Genomic DNA, 19,960 nt, shown 5'->3' with positions numbered 1-19,960 from the left:
CTTACGGAGTGAAGAAATCTTTTAAGGGTTAATACACTTCCACTCCCACTTATTTTCCAGGAGGAGCAACCTATAAAACAAACACATCCAAACTCTGTAGGGAGCTCAAGGACATTTCCCTGTTTGCACTGTCAATCTCTAACTGTAAAAGGCTGGTTTATGTTTATTTCAGTTAATTGCTCACTGCTCTGCTTTATCAGCCTCGTAGTTAACACAGAACTGAATTAAATGTTGTATTAGGATTTAGCTGGCAGCAGCTGCCACCAGCTCACTGCATTTTGGGTCTCTACTGATGTGGAGCACACCTCAGCCCAGCAGAGGCCAAGGGAGACATGGACCAAGAGGAAAGAACTGCCACACGTTTCTCWCCCGCGACTCCCTCCACCCAAATGGAGCACGAGTTATCTTTCTCTTTGCACAGAGCTGCATCCACCTGTCTGCCTGGGCAGGTAACAGGGCTCCTTGCAAAGCACAAAAGCATGGAGGAGACAGCGTGAAAACAAAAAATGTCCCAGCTGTTTGGTTATACACACACATGCATGTAAAGCAGATGTCTACAGCAGCATCTCCTGACGGATGTACAGCAGAGCACAGCACACAACACTGCCGAGACACAGCACTTCACCAACACTTTACACACAAGGAGACCTCAGGCTACACAAACATTCTGACACCATGGAAAACTGCTGCTGGGAACACTGACCTTCCTGTGCCACAGGACAGCAACTACTCTGGAACACAAGATGCTCTCTTGCCTTCATCACTCTAATATCTTTGGTCATACAACTCTTATTTGGATGTCAGAACTCTTGCTGCTCTTATGGTTTGTACTAATGCAAAAACCCCTGCACTTTGTCTTTGATTTTGGCTTGGGTTTTGTGAGCTTTGGTGGGCTTTTGTTTATTGTCACAGATTTTTTCATAAACCCCACAAGCTTGCAGAGTATCAAAAGGCACAAACACAGCACATCTATCCTGCCACAAAAGATTCCGTCATCAAATGAGTATGTGCAAAGTAACATCAGACATGAGGTGTCAAGTTCTAAAGGCAAAAAGAAGCTATTTCAAAATCCTGCTTTTCTGCACCACTTATGCCAGCAGCTTTTTTTTTTTTTTTTAAATAGGCATTTTTTTGCAATTACACATCTGGAAGTAACTTCAAGCAGAGTCATCTTATCAATGGCACTCAGTAATACAGCCTAAATTGCACCCTGTGCCTTCACCAGGTTCTTTATGCCTATCCTGTGTGTAACTATTTCCCTCTGCAACAGCTACAGCTTTAGGACAAGAATAGAGGATTGTTTTACAGTATAGTGGGCACTTCCCACTGAATTAATACTGAAAGTTAACAGCCTAGGCAGTTCCTGCAGCTCAGATAATCCTAAACACCTTCTAGAAATACTCTACATTTTCATGAAATACAGAGGAATAATCAAGTTACTTTAGTTTGCCATATCTGCCATTCCTCACTCCWAAACATCCAACTTTTACACTGGATTTTATTACAAAACACTATTCCAAGTCAAAAAGGCCAAATGKCTATTTAAATTAACCTCAAAGAACTGCCTAATTCACCTTGAGGTGATATAACCACAAGTCCTAGCTGGTTACTTTGCTGGGGGTTTCTGTGCGTGGATTAATTGTTGTCTTTTGGTTTAGTTTGGTTGTTTTTTTAAAAATAAAATGGGACACTCCYACCCCAAGTTACGCAAGTTTGGGGATTTTTTTTTTTTGTGGAGGAGGGCAGTATTGAGGGAAGTAAGGTGGATGGGACACGAAAGAATGTTTGACAAACATAAACAATTACTTCAAGATTAGCAAACAACTATTAAGGCCAAGTAAGTTGCCATAACTTCTCATCAGGGAACTCTTAAATCTAAGTGTTTCTTGGAAGAATGACCCCACAGTTTAGAAGCCTGTTGAACAATTAAGGCAAACAACTGACTACTTTAATTAAGATTCAGCTRAATTCCCATAATCAAAAAAATCGGGTATCTATGCAATATCAATATCTCAGCCCTAGAGTGAGGAATAAAGAAATACAATGCTCTTTAACAGTACCATACCCTAAACTACAGAWTTAGCAAATTTAGCCTCCAGAGTAAAGCCAGTAATGACACARCCCACCTCAGTCAGATCAGGGCTACAGGCCTTAGCAATACCCCCTACATAATGTGGCAGAACACCTGAAATACAAGAACAGGCCTGTCACTAACAACCTCCTGCTTTTGGTTTKCAGTGTCTGATCCCCTTTCCAGCCTAATCAATCAGTCAAAAACAAGCAAGCTGTTCTGAGCATGTCTAGAAATAAGGAAAGCTGACACTTGTTTGGGTAGTTACATGGTTGAAAGACTTCATAACAAAAGTTCACCTTATACCTGCCTACCGCCTAAAACAGGTAAAATCTCACTCCTAGCCCTGGAGGAGTCTTAACACCAAACTAGGATGATTCTATAGCAGAGATTGCACAGCACAGAGGTTCTCACTGATGTCTGTTTGCAATCCTAACTCACAACCACAGCCTTTTATTCACTGCCCCCAAAAGGAGCTTGACATCTTACAAAATGGCTGATACGGAGTCACAGGTTGGAAGGGACCTTAAGGATCATCTCATTCCAACCCCCCTAAAGGGGACACCTTCCAATAGACCAAGTTGCTCAAAGCCCCATCCAAATGGGCCTTGAGCACTTCCAAGGATGGGGCATCCATGATTTCTCTGGGCACCATGCTATTTTTATAGGGCACCATCCCGGCTCCTGATGGAAGCCAGGCTTCAGAAAGGGCTGTACTGGTAAACAGTCTGGTCCTTTGTTTTGAATCATTTAGCAGACAAAAATGAAGGGAGTCCACAAGTTCTGCAGGAGGGAAGTAAGAGAAGAGGGATGAAATTCAGACACATTTCCACTTCAACTGCATATTAAATCTCTGCCCATGTTCAAAGACCTTCTCTGCCCAGGAACCATTAAAGTCAACAGTAAAATGAAGGTGGGTATTATCATCTCCCTAAAGCAGCTGACTTCAGGGACTCAGTTAAAAGTCAGCTCTCCCCAGCCAACCAAGAACAGCTTCCTCCAGCTGGCCAATGGGGGGAGAAGGCCCTTAGTCAAAGAAAATTATGACTGTCCTAATTTAAGGTATGGAAGCTGTGTGTAGTGATGGTGGATAATTCCAAGAAGTGCACAGCATAATCTGAGGCCATGAGCAAAGGCTATTGCACAGTTTTTAAATATTGCTTCACTTCTTCATACCTTTACATTAATTAGCAGAAATATGGAGGGGAATAAAGCAGGGATAAATGTCAAAAATTTGAAACAATACTTGTTGCATGTGTTAAGATTTAAAAATTGGAAAAAAACAACCCTTCATGCAACATATCTGCAAAAATCAAAAGGGTACCCTTTAATATTTTTGTATAGAAAACAGAAAACAAAATGTCAGCTAAACTTTAGTTCACTGTATAAAATACACCATTGTTTGCAAATTCATGGGAATAATAAAATCAGTTTGGGCATGAAGTTGTTTTGTCTTTGTCTTTTTTTTTTTTTAACTAATGGAGATACACAAACAGGAAAAAAAACCCCACTTGACTCAGAGGACTGATTTAGGCAGTTTACAGCAATATGCTTAGATGAGTAAAATGGAAACAGTTAAAGTGGACTGAAATACAACTTCATATGTAAGTGTTAGTCATATGTGAACAGAATGATTACTTTGAAAAGACAGATACACCATCTGAAGAAGTGGGAGAATTCTAAGACAAATTAGGAAACAGCTATCCCACTAAAYTTCCTGTATTTCACTAACCAATACAAAAACTTCCAAGCAGATGGCTGCAGGACYAGAGTTGCTACAATCATAGCAAAACGATGTGTTCTGACCTTTTAATAGAGAGGGGTGATTATTAAATTTATTCTGATGTAAACATTTCAGTATGTATATTAGCTTATTCAGTATGTATATTAGCAAATTTAAATTCAGTCTTATATGAGCATCTTTTAAGTAGAAACACTAAAGATAGCTCTTGCTTTCAGAAGAAAATGTTGTAATATTAAATCATGAAAACACRCAAGTTTATATACATCCTTAGTATATTTATAAAATTTCTCACTGGCAACAAGACCTGCAGATGTAGGTTTTAGATTGTTCCAATAATTCAGCCTGTGCTTTTACAGAAAAATAAAAGAAAATAAAATCAATTCAACAGGAGAGGAAGGCAACAGAGAAACAACCTATATATGGCAATGTTCTGAAATTATTTTTAAAAAAATATATAGAAGAATAAATACTTCCCATWACATTGAATTTCCTTTAGGTGTCAACTACATTAAACAAACATTATACATTTATGTCAAAAAAGGTCTTTCACGTCAGCATTTGATTCCTCTGGGAAGAAGGGACGAAGMGAAATGAGGCATGGGGAGAAGAGAATGTGTTAGGCTACAAGTTMTGCTGTCCTTTCCCCCTGTGTAATAATTAAATATTAAAGTCACAGTCTAGCAAATGCAAAATTTATTTCAACTGTACATAACAGATGTCCTTTTCATATAAAACAAAACACTTAATTGATATATGCAACCACAAACAATATGCATACTGTACAGTACAATGAAACATTCAGATATACATCCATTTTGCATTTTCAAAAGGCAGTCACCTACTAAAGATGGCTTCTCCCATTCACAAATGAAGTGCACAATATATATTATTCTTTCTATGTTTTACGTCACTTATATACACATTACTGTGTTTTGGCAAGATTACTCAAAACACCCAATTAATACTGGTTGGCTTCAGTTTCTGGATAGTAGTAATTTATGGAAACACTGCATAAGCCATGTGAAGAGGGCCCGACAATGGCTTGAACCTACCTTCCAATTCAGGTTCTCCATCCTTCCAGTGTATTTGTAACTGTACACATACAATTTACAGAATTGCATAAACATAAGGTACCGTTATTACCATGACTAAAGTTCCACAAAAATAGAAACACTGAACCTTTGGACTGAATACCACCATTTCCACATTTGCCTTTTTTTGTTTGTTTGTTTCAAGCATTTTGCATTAATACTCCTGATCAGGTTCACAATAGTTTACAGCCTGTAACACTGAAGACACAGAATGGTTTTAAATATGCTGTGATGTTAATGAGGATACACAATATGAGAGATCCTAATTATGATAGTACTTAATAACTTAAATGCTACAATAATTAATGGTGGTAAACTGTCAAAGCTTTGGTGCATAGAAAGTCAAAATCTTCRGATCTGGATAACAAAACTTTGTGTGATAAGGAAAGTTCAAGTGCATCAACTCTATTACAAACTCATATTTACACTATATAACATGAAAGAGACATAAAGGAATTATCATTTCTCCAGTGCAGTAAACATTATTCAACTAGAACACCACAGCATAAGAAACAGGTCAAAAAACAATCCATACTTTCCATTAATGTTAGAAAAACAAAACAAAAAAACTGACTGAAAGGAAGAAGGGAGTGAAGTGGGTTACATATGTGCTGTGAAATGGTATGGAGTACATATAACTTATCTCATTTGTCTAAGCAAGACTCCTCCATTTGAAAAAGGTTCAACATACACAAGTTCCTGGTCATTACATTAATATACGACCAGCAGGAAAATATACCCCTGAAAATCCTCCTCAGTAAGCACTACTCTTCTTGTTAGTCACATTATAGAATGCCAACAGTGAAAGAGGATAAAGCAGGGGATCAAACAAGACTGAATGTAAATTGAAGATGTGAACTGCCTTGAAACATGTTCTCCACACTGACCATCTTCTGGAATCATKCACGTGTAGCAATTACAACTTTCTGATCATGTAACCTGCAGAAAGGTATTGATTATCTTTTAAACAGTGTGATTGAGCTCCCAGGCTGCAGTTAAATTGCATCAGGATTACTCTGAACTTGTTCATAGAGTAGTATCTGAACACTGGATAACACGCTTATGTGATAAGGGATAAGGGTGCTGCTTAGGAACCCTGGTGAAACTGAGAACTGTTTCTGTCCTTCYGTCATTTTCATCGTACTTCTCCCTAACTTACAAAGATTTGGAAAACATGCCGTTTTTGTTTTGATGCCAATTACTTTAGCAACAAGACAGAGCACACACACACACGCACACTTCACCCCAGCAGTGCCCCAGGTGCAGGTTTGAGACCTTCAGCTGTGCACAGCATGTCACAGTTCTCTGAAAAAGCCAACATGACTGTAAGTGAAGAGCTGCTGCTGAAAACAAACCTGCTTATGAAAGAAGTTACAAGACACAATAAAATCTGTCACAGACATGCTCCAAACAGTACAACCCAAAAGCCAAGCATTCTATTATTCAGAAGTTCAAACAAGCCAATTTGATCACAGTTGTACCTAGAGTTTCAGATGCTGAACACTGGAGCCTCCATCAGGGGGAACCATTTTCATCTCGTCTTTTCAAGAAGAATGGTCAATTGAGAGTTGACAGTTGTGTATTTTAACAGGCAAGTAAACATCTAAACCCTGCTTTCTGCCACACGACTGCATACAGTAAAGTGACAGTATGACCACAGGTARCATGAGAGTACCAAAACACTGCATGTAATGAACATGGACTGCCAGGTTTTCATGACAATTGCCAGACTGGGGTGGGGAAAGAGCAGTGAGGYCCTTCATATAAACATTTTAAGCAAAATGAGCAAAAGACAGCAATATAAAACCAGAATTTTTTATGGATCAGCAAATGCTCTTCCAAACAAATAGGCCAGATACATGAATATCTGAATGATTTTACAGCTMTTGTACTGCTTTTTTTTAAGCTGCATTTTTCTTACTCTACCAGCTTTGTATTTTGTTAATAATAWGTATAAAATCCAACCACTACCACTAAGGTATTTCCATATAGCTGGCACTCAGCTCTTAAACCAGTATGGTTTCAGTACAAAATATAAAAATGTGCTGTATTCAAAATAAAAAAAAAGAAGAAAATAAAGGACCTGTTACTACACTGACCAAGTCAAAAGAAAAAAAAGACCATTCAGAGCTACAAATTAACATCTGTCAGTTAAAAAAACCCTCAAGAAGTATCATCCTTAACAGGATATACACTTTTTAGAATGACTTATTTGTACGTGTGTTGAATTGACAATAGAGCCTTCCACCAGGTATAACTGAAGTTTCAGGAGCTCCCTCAGAAGTTGTTAAAATATCACATTAAAGAGACAAGGAACAGCAAGAAAACATCTAAGAAAAGCAGGCTGTGATACAACAAGCATTTGTTAAGAAAAAGCTCAGAAGTGCATTAGTTCTGGTGAGAGATATATGAGCAACAGCTCTTACGAGATGTAGACCCCATTCTGTAACTATGGGCTGTCCATATACTGTCATAGTCAGAGTCTTCTGAGAGGTCTGAAGGCTCCAAACGAGAAAGACTACTGCGACGACCCAAGGAGTCTAGACTTGATTGGTCATCATCAGCCAAGACGTGATTATGCATCAGGTCAGTGCCTTGCCATGCTAAGGATGTATAGGTGAAATGAAATGGTGGATGTGGATAGGCAGAGGTGGGATGAGGAGGAGAACGTAAGGAATAGCCACAACCAAACACATGAAATAAAAGCAAAAAGGTGATGGGAAGAGAAGGAAAAGAGAAAATATTGTTAAAAAAAGCACCAAAGTTGGGTTTTTTTCTTTTTCTTTTTTTTTTTCAAATTTGTTTGGGGTTTAGGTATAAATTACACTCAGCATATAATAATGTTTGAACGGTTACAATACAATTTTGAAGTGATTTTWAAGTTTCTAGGCAGTCTCAGTTGAGAATTTTGAGTAACAAAATATCATTTGAAAGTAGATTTTTTTGAAGAGGAAGTTAGGTTCTTTTGAAATAGAGAGTCAGTTCTGGTCTGGGGAGGATTTGACTGGGCACAGAGCAATAAACAAACACAGTAAGCCAGCATGATCCAGCACCAATGTGAAAAGCAACAGCCCCTTCTCCATCACATATCTGTACCTCATCCTTTCCCTCCCTTGAAGTGACACARTCTTTTGTACAGCTGCTTCATGAGCCAGGCCAGGAAATAGCTTCAGATGAAAAAATCCTTTGTAGGGTTAGTTTTTTCAAGCAGGTAATTTTCCCACCAGCTCACAACACAGCCAACAGAAGCGCTTGTGTCACCACCGTGAAGAGGAAAATGCAGGGGGAAAAAAAAAGCAAAGGTTCTCATGCAGAGCAGGGCTGCTGATTTCTAAATCAGCAACAACATCTTGCACACCCTGAAGGAGACTGTCAAAGTATATTTTTTCTGTGCCCATACCCCTTGTTATTTGTTAAACCATGTGGTGAATTAAATCCCAGAAAAACAGGGCCAAGAGGCCAATGGTGACACAGCCTAGCTCATTCTGAACCCTCACACACCTCTGCCTGCACAGCTCCAAGTCCATCCCTCCAGTTTAATATTTTCAGATCTCTAGAGTAGTTGGTCAAACATAGTAAGGACAGTTTTTTTTCAAGGCCTGGCAACATCCAAGGACTGAAGCCATATAAGTGGCCAAGTTATGAGCCACATACACATGATATTGCAGAAGATTTTAAGTCTTCCTTTGAAGCAGAAATGCCAAATAAGCTCAGTGTTCAAGAAGCACAAGAAAGTCAAACTCTGCTCTTCCATTTCCATCTATTTACCCAAATAAAACCCCACTTCTTTCCCATCCAAACAACTGATAAAAGCTGCTCTGCTATCTCTAATGCCACACCTTACCAGTTTGCACTGGTGCCATGGCTCTGCTGAACTGACGCTGCCAAAWGCAGCAGATTAAGGGGCAGGCAGGGGAATTGCCCAGTGAGTGCTGTGAGGGACAGGCAGAATATTAACAGGGAGGTAARAATGGAGCATGTAAAAAACCAGCATACTTCACAGATGACAGGCAACTCCCTCATTCTATTATTCTACAGTGACTACTGCTCCAACAGAAGCAATTCCAGCTTCATTGGTTCTTTCCCCATTTCCAATTCCAGTCKTTAAATGGAACTTCTGAAACCTAGTCTTAGGTGACAACACTATTCTTTCCAAACAAAGCAGCTGTGTGCCTAATCAATAAAAAAAATTGTTTCTTGCTGCAGTTAAGAGCAAATAAAAGCTGCTGACTTCTGATGTATGCAATGATACCCACAGCACTATGTATATTTCTTAAATATACATAGAAAGGAAAAATAGGCAAGCAAAAAAAAATCCATTTCATATCTGCACACATACACACTACTGTGCAAGTGCAAATGTTTTCCCAACCATTTCTTGTCACGTTATCCTTGGAAATAACAGATCACAGTTGAGGTGTTTAAAAGGCAATCATCTCATTTGATTTTGTTTGGAACAACAGTATATCTTCAGAACTTTGAACTCATTCATTCCCTTTATCCAATTAAATACACTAATGTAAGGACTGTATGGCTATAAAAAATATTAGTATYAATAAAAAATTAATAGTAGTAGTTAATTTCAGGATCTTGGAGATCTACAGTTCATTAAGACAGAAAAATTAAAATTAAGGCTTTTGCTGTTACTTGAAAAGTTTTTACAGTAACACAACTGCCGTATTCCCATTGAAAGTWACATAGGAATACAAAGTAGCTGCATTTTTTTCAAGTGGCAATAGCAACTGAACACATTTTAGGACAATTCAAGAACTAAGTCTGCAATTGCATTTTGAGACTTCAACTGTCAGCATGAAGTGCTTTCRTCTGGAAGCAAAATGGGCTCAGAGCACTGTAGACAGCAGTAACATTGATTAATACTGTGGAATTTAAACAGCTTTAGTGGACAAGAAGTTATGATGTCCAGTCTTCTAGTTCCAGCAAAACCAGCCAAGTACTTTAAGATCATTATACTGTGTTCCAAGGATCTCCAAATTAAATCTGTATTCAACAGTGCAAAAAGGAACAAACACAACAGCATTTTCTCCTTCCTTGTGTAAATGGAACACATGCTGGTGGACTCCCCTGCTTTGAGCAATGTTTTACTTACAATACAGAGGAACTCCATATGGCAACCTTGATTTGGATTAAATGAAGTAGGACCCCAGAGGCACGTTACAGGTTTTCAATATGCTAGGTATTGATCTGAGAAACTAAAAATGGCTTTAAGCAACACACATATCTGAGAACAATTTCTCCTGAAATTACGAGACGGGGTTAAAATTTGTAATTAATACTAAAAACAACTAGTGGCAATGAAATKAAGAAAATTTTATAGGTCTAGGTTACTTTTCCATAGAGAAAGTCTTTGTTGAACATAACACAACAAAAATACAGTCCTCCAAAATTACGATGACTTCTTCATTTCTCTTACTTACCAGCTTCTTGAAATTTATCCAAAATCAAACTGATTAGTTGTCATACTCAGTTCAGACACCTCTTATTCATTGGTGAAGGTTTAGTACAATTTTAAACCATGACAAGTAATCACGTTTGGGTTTTGTTGTTTTGGATTATTTTGAAATACTGAAAAAATATTAGTCTCTAACCATGGTCTTGGCATCCCATAGATAAATACCTGGCATTGATGTTAAACCAGAAACAAGTTATTACTAACTGCAGGTCCAAYTGGCTATCTGCAAAGGCCTGAGAATACACACCACTCTTTTTTTGTAAACTATCTTATTTGTGTTTCAGTTAGCCATTTCTACCCATTTCAGTACTTTCTAACTTACTTGAATTTAGTGTTTGACGTGTTTTGGCACTTGTGCAATATGCTTCAATGACTTTAAGAATTTGAGCATCTTCTTCTAAAGCAGCTGTACCTAGAATCAATGGGAAAAATAGAATTTTAGACATGGTCATACTTCTTAATATAGAAAAACCTTTGTAAATCAGTTCAGTGGAGTCCAAAGTTCAGCCTTTAAAAATTCTCTTAAATCACATGAATATAAAAATCAAACTTGAATAAAAAAGTAACGGTTTAAAAAAAAAATACTATGAAATGCTTAGAAAAAACTCAATTCACAGTAATCACCCACATATTCAAGAAATTTTCTGAGCATCTGAAGTTGTACAGAACGTGTTTTGAAGTGTGAGGACTCTCATTCTAAAGCAGTCGTTTTACTGAAAAAACCTATATATTCAAGTWATTATATAAACATAAAATTTCATATGCATATTATTTCAATATTTAATCAAAGAATTCAAGAGACGGAGTATTAATTCACAAGAAACATCTTGAAAACTTTTGGTATTGTATATATATGTACATATATATATTTTTTAAAAAATCAGATTTACCCGTTTCAACAGCACACAACAGCAATATTTTCCTAAAGGTAAAGCCCCATAGCAAATCTTCTCCCTGGGTAACTCGGCAAAAGTAGTGTTAAACTGTTCACTCTTAATTGAGTGAAATTCCAATCAGAAATCTAGAGGYGTCTCTACCACTAGTTTAGATGTCCATGTGCAAAGCAAGACAGCTTGATATTTTATAAGATTTTTCCTCTTTTCCCCTGTGAAATAACTAGGTTTGAAAATCTGCTGCTACATGAATCTGAGCAGCCTTCAACAACATCAAAATGTAGTTCTGTTCTCTGCCATCCAATGCATCCTGTTAAGTTTTTGTGATTTATTATCACCAGAACAAAGCCAACTTTCCAAACATTTGTCACAACAAGCTAGCTACTGCAGAAATTATCTTTACCCAATGTAATCTTCCTACAGTTTAAGAGATGCAGGAACTCCAAAGTATGGGTTATCCCTCTTTCAAGGCAGGAAAAATAATTGGTTAGAATGCAGCACATTATTACAGTAGTAGGACAAATATTAYACTTCTGAAATAGAATTTTGAATGCACTCAGTTGGAACACTTCAGTTGTTTTGCCTGTTAAATGCTAATTTAACACAACATTCTCAAAACACAGCCCATAAATCCCTTGGATTCCTGAGAAGAGAACTAACAAAACCCAGACCTCTCTATCAATATGCTCTAAGTTCGTAGGTGCTCCTCACTGGGAAACCTCTACAACTGCACAAGAAAGTTGAGAAAATTGAAGAAGCACTAACAAAAGCTTCTAATTACTGATTAGTGAAGATGAATACCAAGAATCTGTAAGAATTTCTGCAAACATTGCTCTTTGACTTATGCTTACAAAAAAAAAAATCTTTTATTGAACATTATTTAATCAGGAGCAGAACAATGTAGTTGCAATATAAAGACTTCTTCCTTTCTCCAAGCAAGAACCCTTAACTCCTCCCACTGCGCTCTTTAAAAATTGCTAAACCCGGTAAAAGTTGATAGCTTTATCACTATCATTACAAGTACTGAATCTCCATTCTCCAACATCTGAAATGGTGCTSTACTACAGTACTTTCATTTTTTCTAAGCAGATACCTTCCTGYAAGGATAAAACATCCTGAACTACAACATCCACCTGCACATCCATGAACGGAGAAACATTCTACTCACTACCTTAACCTTTGCTACATGAAATTCACAGAAGATTCAGAAGGACTAACACCTTAGACAAACCAAGAGCACACCAAGGAAAAGATTTTTCTCTCCAACTCTACATAAGCCAGTGACAGACAGCTGCCACAATAACACACTTCTGCACTGAACACTCATGGCACAGACTCTATCTAAAAAAAAGCCCATGGGCAAAGGACAGACATAAAGAAGTCACAGGAAAAATCAGTCCAATAAAACACCCTGTCTTTTATTGATACAAGCAATCAGATTATTCATTCACAGCAATTTSTAAGGAAGAATTACAGTGACATTGACAGCTAAGTGAATACTGYRTTTGCTTGATAATATTAATGCTCCCTCCACTTCAAATTAGCCCAACATAAAGATTTTGACCTCTCTTACTTGGCACATTCATGAGTCTCTCTTAGGTCAGTGGTTTTCTTCAGACTTAAAACAGCCTAAATATCTGCAATTCATTTGGATACAAGCACAAGCAAATGACCTCTTTTATAGGAGATAAGACTGCTGGATCCTAGAAGGAGGAATTGTGGAAGAACTCATTTTGAAATGAGCAGCAATAACCACCCTTTCAACACCCAGAACAACAGAAGGACCAATGTAAGAACATAGCTACAGAGCATTCTGCAGGAGTGGGATAGTATCTTCACATTGTTGTTTACAGTACTAAAAGATAGGTTTACCTGACTGAACTTTACATGGCTCTCTAGTTAACCTCACCTCGCTGTGTAAACAGAAACAGGCAATTCACAAGCAGACATCCTCTGCAGCAATCAGTAAAGCTCTAAAAGCAACTAATGCCATTGTAGAATAAAGACCTATGGTAAATGTAACAAACCACCCTCTGGAGATACCTACTCCTCTCCCCTGATACAAGAGAGGAAACCAGGTGACTTGCTTACACTGCACATCTAACAGAATTTAAACTGATGTTAATTCTAGCCCTTGTATGAYGCAGATATTTGTCCAAATCTCTCTTACTTTTTCTCAGTGCAAACTCTTCATCTGATGGCTTCCGTTCTGGCTTGCGTTTGGGAAGCAGCTTTTTCATGGTTTTAGGGCTTTTACTGAGATCCTGTATAGGAAAAATAAAAAGAATAGAGCTTCTCCACATTACTTCAAAAATTTAACTTCTAAGATACATACAGGAATTACTAACTAAAAAGCTTTTAACAGCATCAAAATTCAATTTTGTAATACTTTTTGCAATTCTAAATTTGCCGGGATTGGCTGATTTCCTTTCTACCCTTCATTCAGCTATACACAAAGTGAAGTATTTTATCTGTTCTAATAACAAAAATATACATAAATGCTGCTGCAAAGGCATTCAAGCTTTTTGGGAGCTAGAAAGAAAGGACAACCATTTCACCTGTCTACTGGGAAGCAAGTAAAAAAGGACCTAACAAGGAAGCTTGGCAGGTAGTAGACTCATCAAAGCCAAAAATTAGTAGAAGTTTAGGTCTGTTTTTACAGAACTCTACAGGGAAAAAAACCCCAACAAACAAATCCTCCACACAAACACCAAACCCAGCAGCATTTCTGCTCAAAATAGGATCATGATAATTTACAGGAACAATACTAAATTTCAGGAACAAAAGGAATATGCTGGCCTACCCTTTACCTTAAGGATGCAACACATCTTCTGTGAAAACACAGAACAAGAAAGTAAAAAAGTGACTGACCAGGACTGACCAAAAATAGGTTGATCAAAATAGGTTTTGAACATTATTATATGCTAAACACTATAAAGCTTATTGAAATTTTAATACTGTGAGGAATGTAGTGGCCTACACATGAAGGCATGAAAGGATTTTAATTCAAATTACAAAATGTGCATATAGTACAGCCAAACAAATACAGCCAAGCAGAAGAACCTCCTAGAGCAACTAAGTCTCAATACAAATCTTGTACTGCAGATCAACTCTCACTTTTTCCCTGTTTAGGAGATTTATAAAATCAAAACAAAGTCACATACATACAGCCACCACAAAAAAACTTCAAACTCCTATAGAAGGCCTGCCACAATGTCCTTTTTCTTGGCTGCTGAAACTCACCTCTTTATAGCAAAGAGCTGCYGAGGGCCGTAGTGGAGGCGCGGGCCGCAGGCAGCTCAGACTCCAAGGCTTGGGTGTTTTGGGGGGTTCCAGAGGGCCCCAGTTTATTGTGGTGTGAGGAGTGCCATGATGTGATGGATGAGGGAGAGTGTGGTAGGCAGGAGTCAGTGGAATTGGCTTGCTGTCTGAATGCTTGCTGGAGGGAGTCACTGGGTGGGAAGGAAGCTGCCAAACATGATGGGAAAGCAAAGAAAGCATATTATCATCGTGAAGGCAGTGTTATCGAGGACTGCTGAAATAATCTCACCCACAATGTAGCACTTCTATGTATTGCAGCTAGCCTTCAAAAAATTTTACACATTATTTTTTGGAATTTTCTTCTTTTAAATTTAATTTTAATTTTTTTTTATTGTCTACCCCAGACAGAGCACAGACTAAAGAAAGAACAGCTATGAGCAGCCCTGCTCCCACTTGTCTCACCACTAAGGGTGGAGCTAAATTTAGATCCATTCATACCCAACAATTCAAATGCAGAACCCAAAAGAAATTACTGTTTCTCCACAGCCTGTCAAGTACACCACCAATTAAAACCTACTGTTCTAAGTATACCTAACAGATGGTGATGTATGCACTTGGTCAAAATAGAAAAAGTAATGACAATGAACTTTCTTTCACCCCGTTAAACTATTACACCGAGTTTTAAGCATTTTATTCTTTGTTCACACAATTTAAAACAGCATGATCTTTTTACCTATTAAACTAAAGAGACAACATTCAGTTCTTGTCGCTAACAGTTAAAAAAAAAAAAGCTTTCCATGGCAGTGCTTTCCAGATGACCTAATTCTGCTCATTCCCTTCAATCCAGCAGCTCTTTCTTACCGTGTGAGATGGCACAGAGTGAGGTTTAATGGTGGGATTCCCAACAGTTGTGACTTTGGTTTGCTTCTGCAGGTGATCCACCCACTCATGCAAATCTTGTTGGTTGTTACAAGACACCAGTATCCTTTCAATCATATTTCCTAGGTGAAAGACACAGAAAATCAAAAAATAACAACTTAGTCAATCTGATAAGATTAAAAAATACACTCATTTCCTAAACCATTATGTCCTCTGAGTACTAAGCAAAAAATTTAAACCYGATTTTCAGTACAACAGCATCCCACTTTTCCTGGTTGTAACACACAACGCCTCCATGTATTTATTCTTAGCCAAGCACAGGAGTTCTAATTTTTCCCCTAGTAATTAAGCAGAACCTTAAATGACAAGAGTAGGAGACAGGCTCACATAGTAGCCTTATGCTTCTCCATCTTGCCCAGCAAAGCCAGCATACATAAAATGTCATTCCCGAGTCTGTACACTACAACACAGGAGAAGTTACAAAATAAGACTTCACCAATCTTTCTCAGAAGAAGGCATAAAATTAAAGCTAAAGCAAAAGTCACTTGGGAATGCAACCTCAACCAAAGGTAACTTTCATTTCTGCACTTAACATCATTATGCCCATCGCATTCCCTTTGTGGTCAACTTCACAGACGTTATTTCATAAAAACTTTTTTTTCTCCAGATCAACCATTTTTTCCCCTGTGCCTCATGGCATTGACATCATACTTGAGATGGTCAAAGTTATTTAAATGCAACCTGCTTGGAGGTAGAACTGATCCAGGAAATGAATGAAGGCATGAAGCTCCACCCTGGGGACCCTGCACTGTCCCTTAAATTGCCTAATGACATACATGATGGAATGAATGATTAAACAGATAGAAATTACCCAATATAATGGCAACAATCATTAACATTAGAGATGCTAGGTTTCTCAGGAAAGAGGTGGACAATTTCTAGAAGAAAACTCTCGCTTGAAGCTCTTCCAGAGCCTCTCGAATTCCTATTCTTTCCGTAAATACTTTGAACTGCTTCATTATAAAAKACCTTCTCCAAGACCATTGCCTCTATTCACTAACATATAGAAAYTCCAGGATGAATCCCACACAAAGAGTTCCTTTAAGTGCTTAAGAGAAGCAGTTAAAAGCAGTCTTTAAGKGAGGCTCTGGGTAATGGTKTTACAAAGTTYGTACAATCACAGGATGGCTGAGGCYSTAAGGAACCTCTGTAGGTCACACTCCCCACTGCTCAAGCACAGACACCTRCAGCTGCTTGCCTGGGATCATGGCCAGAGAGCTTTCAAGTTCTTTTCCAAAGATGGGGGTCTCCTCAGGCATCCTGTGCCAGTGTTTTGTCACCCTCACAATGAAAAGGTTATTTTCTCTGTTCAGAGCCATCATTTGATGCTTGAAACAGTATATCCTGGAATAACTAGTAAATAAAAATACTAATGAGCAATACCTGATATTTCAAATGCATTTTTATGGTTCTCACTGTCTTCTAGCTTTGTAATAGTCATTCCTGTCATGGGTAATTTTCCCTTAAAAAAAAAAAGACAGTAACACTGAAGTTAAATCCAAAATTCATAAAAACATTACCAACTAAAGAAAATACTGACTTTAAACAAAAATATTCGTAGCAAATTGACACACATCCCCTGACGGGTTTAAAAACATTTTAAAATCTATACAAATATCTCCAATAAGAGATCTTCATAGGTCCAACTTCTGCAAATGACATCTGTGACATCAGTAAGTCCAGCTGATACCTATGGAGGCTACGAAATCCATAYAAATGTAATAGCGATCATTCCTCAGTCTCAGGTTCTGAAACTGAGACCTTCAGAGTCATCCATATTACATGACTAGAGGCAATAGTGACTCTTTAGAAACATTTGCTTGCAAACTGATTAGCTCCCAGAATAAGGTCTGTAGAACAAGTAAATTTATAAAGGAGTATTTCACTAAGTAAATGTATCAATTATTTACTAAAGATTTATTTCTCTAACAGTGCCACTATCAAATCCCCTCACAGAAATACTTTTTTTGGGGAAAAAAAGCAGTGGAACACCTTCAAATTTGTAAAGTTTCTTCAGAAGAACATATTAATTTTGCAGAAGATCTCATTTTAAACCCAGTCAATCAGGAAAAAAAGTCCATCTAGGATAAYTTTTTAACCCTTTAGAAACACAGAAGAATAAATAAAGTTGAGTATTTTTTGGGACAAAAGGCTTTACCAAAAATAAAATTTCAACAGAAGTTCTTTAAGACAGATCCTGTATTCCCTGCACAGAAACACCATTCAGCCATGCTGGCAAAAGCACAAATGCTATGTACTGTGGAATTTTGGCTCCAACAGAGCAAAAAGAATAAAAACCAATTTCATGTTTTCCCCTTTCGTAATGACAGCAGAATGGACAAAGGTTTCTTAGAAGCTTGGAAATGAAAAATCTTGGTATTCTGTAGGCACAGAGCATGCTCAGGCCCAAGACAGCCCAGAGAAATGAGCAGTTCTCTTGTGGCAGCTTCCCCACTGACAGAAACACGGTGGCCACGTGCGCTACACAATGCAGCTAAAATGTGCTCTTTTCCTTTTTTTTAACATTTTTGCTGGTTCATGAATAACACAGCATRCAGCCATAACAAGAGAGATGTGCAAGAACTGCTGACACAGGTGGGAAGGGAATATGGGGGCACACTAGACAAGACTGGTGACAGAGATCACCTGTACCACACGTTGCTTGTTAACACACTAAATTTCTAATCAGTCACCTTTGTAATCAGTACACAAGAATCTACCCTCATCAGAAAATATGATTGTGCTACTTGGAACACAGAGCTAACCTGCCTTTTCTAGTATCTTTTTCCATCACCATTGGAATAATCAGAAGTGCCATAAACATAACACACTTGACTGTCCACTTGAACCACCTAATGCAGCAGCATTTCAGAAAAATCCATCTACRACTGTGGCAGGTAAGGTATGAATCAAAATTTTGGAATTTAATTGCACTTAATTTGAAAAATAAAAAGTCACATTTTGTGACCAACTGTGGTTGTTTACATAGGAACACYAAATGACCAAACCTGAGCATTCCTTCAAGGCAGACAAATCACTCTCAGGACAAAGCAATGAACCGCTCAAGTGTCTGTTTTACAGAAGCACTTCTAGTAGGTGAAATTTSGGTCTCTTTTTAGAACTTTGTTGCTGTCCTCCCCTTGCTTTTGGTATTTTACTGCGATACCCAAAACCCACATGGCATTACTTGAAGGGCATCTGTAAGACTTTGGAAGTCATGGATTCTGGCTCTCCAGAGCAGAATACTTCCAAGTTTCCTAAGGAATACCATTTGGAAAGAACATAATCCCCAGCACATTTTTAGACACACGTAAATGTATTACTTTACCTGATAGATAAACCCACTCATTCTTGGGCTTGCAGACAACATTAGCAAAATGTTAGGGAAGAGAAGAAGATACCTTTCATTCTTTTCCTTTTTAAAAGAAGAAAACGAAAAAGTAAATACACCATCACAGATCCCCTCTCCCATTTTTCTATTTTATATTATTAAAAGCTATCAGCATTATAACTGCATGACTACTTCACTAATATTTGTTCATCACTAAATTCTCTCCACTGAGTTTAGAGAAATAAAAAAATGAAAAAAAAAAAAAAGGAAAGAAGAAGACCATTATTTATTTTCTGTTTGAAAAGTGCTACTAACACATGCCTATACTTCTACCTGGGGAGTACAGCCTAGTATTTTAAAACTGAAATTTTACATTCTGGGCAAAACACTAACCTTGTTTAATATGATAACAACTGTTTGGCTGATTTCAGTAAAACCAAAATTACACACTGGATTTATTTCTTCACATAATTTAGATGGATACTGTAACAGTCATATCAAGACTGTGGTCTCTCAAATTGKAGAGATCAGATTCTTAAAAACTGGATTATGCCCCAAAGTAGAAAAAGCAAAGCAATAATTAGTAGAGTTACAACAAAAGCACTCATTACTTCGTTCTGGTTTTAATTTGCTGGTTTGTATGAGGTTATCCAMTGTGGTTTTGGTTTGGGGTATTTTTATGGAAGGAGGAATAAATTTACTCTGAATCTACTGCTATAGACAACAAAAGGGAGAAGCATTAAAGCGTAATATTTTAATGATGAAATAAGTCTATCAATTGGCAAAGCCACCATCTTAATTTCAAGCACCTTTGCAATATTACAAGTCCTTAGCAAGTTTTAATATTTTTTTCAGTAAACGTTTGCATTTTTAGACAGACAAAAGCAAACACAGTGGCTGTCACACAAATGAAGCTGTTCTGTATATCACCAAAAAGCTGAAATGCTACACAGAAACTTCCAGAARTCCATTACATTTGACATTTCACCTCACGATGAGAGTGAGGGAATGGTGATTTGTTTTGTTTTGAAGGCTTCGAAAGAGACATGACTGTAGAAGGTGCATTATCAGCTCTACTGAATCTTATTTACTTTAACACCTAACAAAATATCTGAGAGGAAAATATCGAGTGATTAACCTTTAAATATTTGTCTTTTTCT

The 19,960-nt window shown here is 37.6% G+C and overlaps 1 protein-coding gene across 6 annotated transcripts in view; it reads right to left on the bottom strand.

Moving 5' to 3' along the window:
* ARHGEF7 (Rho guanine nucleotide exchange factor 7) overlaps positions 1–19,960 on the bottom strand; it is a 112,340-nt gene that overhangs the window by 8,422 nt on the left and 83,958 nt on the right. For 5 of the 6 annotated variants that reach the window (XM_057390263.1, XM_057390297.1, XM_057390289.1 and 2 more), the window contains 6 exons: positions 18,798–18,884; positions 16,853–16,931; positions 15,392–15,531; positions 14,513–14,737; positions 13,440–13,533; positions 10,699–10,788 (listed from right to left, as the gene is read on the bottom strand). In XM_057390263.1, the coding sequence (XP_057246246.1) occupies positions 10,699–10,788; positions 13,440–13,533; positions 14,513–14,737; positions 15,392–15,531; positions 16,853–16,931; positions 18,798–18,884 (715 nt within the window). Of the gene's footprint in view, positions 1–7,332; positions 7,510–10,698; positions 10,789–13,439; positions 13,534–14,512; positions 14,738–15,391; positions 15,532–16,852; positions 16,932–18,797; positions 18,885–19,960 lie in introns of all 6 variants that reach the window. The other variant, XM_057390306.1, reaches the window with a different exon arrangement.

This window comes from Malurus melanocephalus, unplaced genomic scaffold, assembly GCF_030028575.1.
Source record: "Malurus melanocephalus ecotype Western Australia unplaced genomic scaffold, MMel_1.1 scaffold_1, whole genome shotgun sequence".
In the NCBI taxonomy this organism is placed as follows: Eukaryota; Metazoa; Chordata; class Aves; order Passeriformes; family Maluridae; genus Malurus; species Malurus melanocephalus.
The sequence above is the reverse complement of the archived record's forward strand: the minus strand, read 5'-3'. Positions and strand labels throughout refer to the sequence as shown.